Genomic DNA, 2,513 nt, shown 5'->3' on the forward strand with positions numbered 1-2,513 from the left:
TCTTCATACTCGACTCCAGATCTGGACTTGTGTTGAACTCGACTGAGGTGGTCTGATCAGACACAGCGCTGCTGTTTGCTGCAGCTGTCCAAAAATCACAGACAAAGTCAGGAATGTTTTTACCTCGTCTAGCTGCTCTGTGTGTGTGTGTGTGTGTGTGTGTGTACAGGTCACATGACAGCACAGCATTTTCTACCCACAGTTTGAACTGAGCAAGAAATAACAAATGTATTTATTCAACTTACAGACAATAAAAAAACAAACAGAAATCAGTGTAAAATTTAATAACTTTTATTGATGTTAACTTTTTAAAAAGTTATTAAAAAGAAAACCCCAACAGAAAAACCCCTCTGAGCAAGCACTTGGCGACAGTGGGGAAGAAAAACTCCCTTTTAAGAGGGAGAAACTTCCGGCAGAACCAGGCTCAGTGAGGGGACAGCCATCTGCCGCGACCGTTCCAAGGGGTTATCACAATTTTTTTCTACAATGCATCAACCTTGTTTTGTCTCCTGGTGAAACAAAACAGTCGGCCTATAGATGAGAAAAACCGACGTATGCAACTTGGCTTCTTCGAAAGTTTGGCTGCCTCTTCTATGAAAATTTTAACAATCGTATTGTCGACTGTTGGTTCATTTAATTCCATGTTTTGCAGAACTACTTCTGCCTCTTGCCACTGTTTACACAGGGCTTTGAAAATCACCTTCTCAAAGTTTTTGAACTTCCTTAAGGGGATTTGATCAATTTCATCCCTGATTTTAGCCCAGATTTTTTCGCTAAGCCTCTTGTAGATGGTTAAAACTCTTTCTGGACTTATGACTTTACCTGATTTTTTTATAACCCGCTTAACTAGTTCTTCCATACATGTTTCCACAAAAAATCGGTATTTTTCTTTGTTTTGAGACAATTCATCCTTTGCTACCAAAGGGTGTTTTTTGAATTGATTTTGCATGCTGGCTTCATGTTGAGCCGAGGATTTCTTTGGGGTTACATCATTTTCCAAAGAGGTTCCTGCTTTATCTACAGCCTGCGTGGTGTCACGGTTTTTCTTGTCTATTGGAGTTCTGGGCTCGTCAGATGTATCAATGATATTTGTGGCAACATTTTCTGCTGTGTTGTTCACGTTGACTGTTGTTTTCTGTTGTTCAGGAGCTGTCTGTGTCTCCTTTGAGGCCACTGTTGTTGTGATGTTTTCTGTGATGTTGATCAAATCCCTTGTTTTCTGTAGAATCACAGCCTTAATGTGATCTGCCAGCGATGCATTATCCTCTGAGTTTTCAGGTGTTTCCATGGTATTTTGGATATTAGTGATAAGTGTGGCACCAGCGGAATTTTCTGCTGTGCTGTTCACGTTGACTGTTGCTTTCTGTAAAATAACAACTGGCACACAGATTAGATTTCCCATGATGCGGTCACCTGTGTTAGAGGTCTGTGCAAGTTCAGGAGCTGTTTCTGTCTCCTCTAAGGCCACTGTTGTTGTGCTATTTTCTGGGATGTTTAACAAATCCATTGCTTTCTGTAGAATCACAGCCTTAATTTGATCTGCCAGCGATGCATAATCCTCTGAGTTTTCAGTTGTTTCCGTGGTATTTTGGATATTAGTGATAAATGTGACATCAGCGGAATTTTCTGCTGTGCTGTGCAAGTTGGCTGTTGTTTCCTGTGAAATATGAGCTGGCATTTCCGTGTTGCGGTCAACTGTGTTAGAGGTCTGTGCAAGTTCAGGAGCTGTCTGTGTCTGCTTTAAGGCCACTGTTGTTGTGCTAGTGACAGCAGTGTCCTGGCAAAACCTCAGTTCTGCACCTGCTGACAGTGAGCATAGGGCAATGACATTATCTACAAAATTACATAGCCTTCCTATGGTGGCATTTTCGGCGTAATCAGACTGCAACTGTTGCCACTGCTCATGTGTAACATTATTTAGCAATTCCTCTAGCAGTGGCCTAACATCATTTGCAGGAGTGGAATGACTCCTGACATTGTCTGGATTGCTCCTAGCTGTGTTGTTGTCCATTTTGCTTCAATATCTATTTGTTTGCTGTTAATGTCTTCTCTCTGTTTGTTAAAGCGAGCGTTAGAAAAAACAGAGTTGCAGAGGGCTATTTATAGGTTTTTGTCTGTATGACGTCTTTGAAGCCCCGCCCACTTCAAGTGTGACGTCTTTGAAGCCTTTGATCTAAGCCCCGCCCACTTCGAGCAAAAAAAGAATGCGCTCGGAGAGTGTGGTTTGTTTCTCTCTCTCTCTCTCTCTCTCTCTCCCCCCCCCCCCCCCCCCAAGCTTCATCACAGCCTCCCATAATAATAACTTTAGTAATGGTAGCAGTTAAAATATTGTCTGGTTTCATTTGGAACAACGATAGTTGTCTCGTTTATCGTTGATTGTTGATCTATTACAGTCGACCAGGTGACAACAATCACGTTGAAAAATCATTTATTTATAGTTGGCCGGAAACTAAAGCTGCTGTCACTTGGACTATTCCGTAGCACCCACCCGAGTAGTCGTCCTCGTCCCTGCA

The 2,513-nt window shown here is 42.1% G+C and overlaps 1 protein-coding gene across 1 annotated transcript; it reads right to left on the minus strand.

The window, feature by feature from the left end:
- Positions 1 to 202: 202 nt before the first annotated feature.
- On the minus strand, positions 203 to 1,873 carry LOC146647015 (uncharacterized). Its single transcript, XM_085391814.1, has one exon. The coding sequence runs from the start codon at positions 1,676 to 1,678 to the stop codon at positions 482 to 484; it is 1,197 nt and encodes a 398-aa protein (XP_085247940.1). The 5' UTR covers positions 1,679 to 1,873; the 3' UTR covers positions 203 to 481.
- Between the last annotated feature and the right edge of the window lie 640 nt (positions 1,874 to 2,513).

This window comes from Rhamphochromis longiceps, linkage group LG19, assembly GCF_057381845.1.
Source record: "Rhamphochromis longiceps isolate RC_006_pf linkage group LG19, R_longiceps_female_GT1.1, whole genome shotgun sequence".
Lineage (NCBI taxonomy): Eukaryota > Metazoa > Chordata > Actinopteri > Cichliformes > Cichlidae > Rhamphochromis > Rhamphochromis longiceps.

Coding starts and splice junctions, on each gene's coding strand:
- LOC146647015 (XM_085391814.1), bottom strand. CDS start 1,678: ATGCCAGCTCATATTTCACAGGAAACAACAGCCAACTTGCACAGCACA.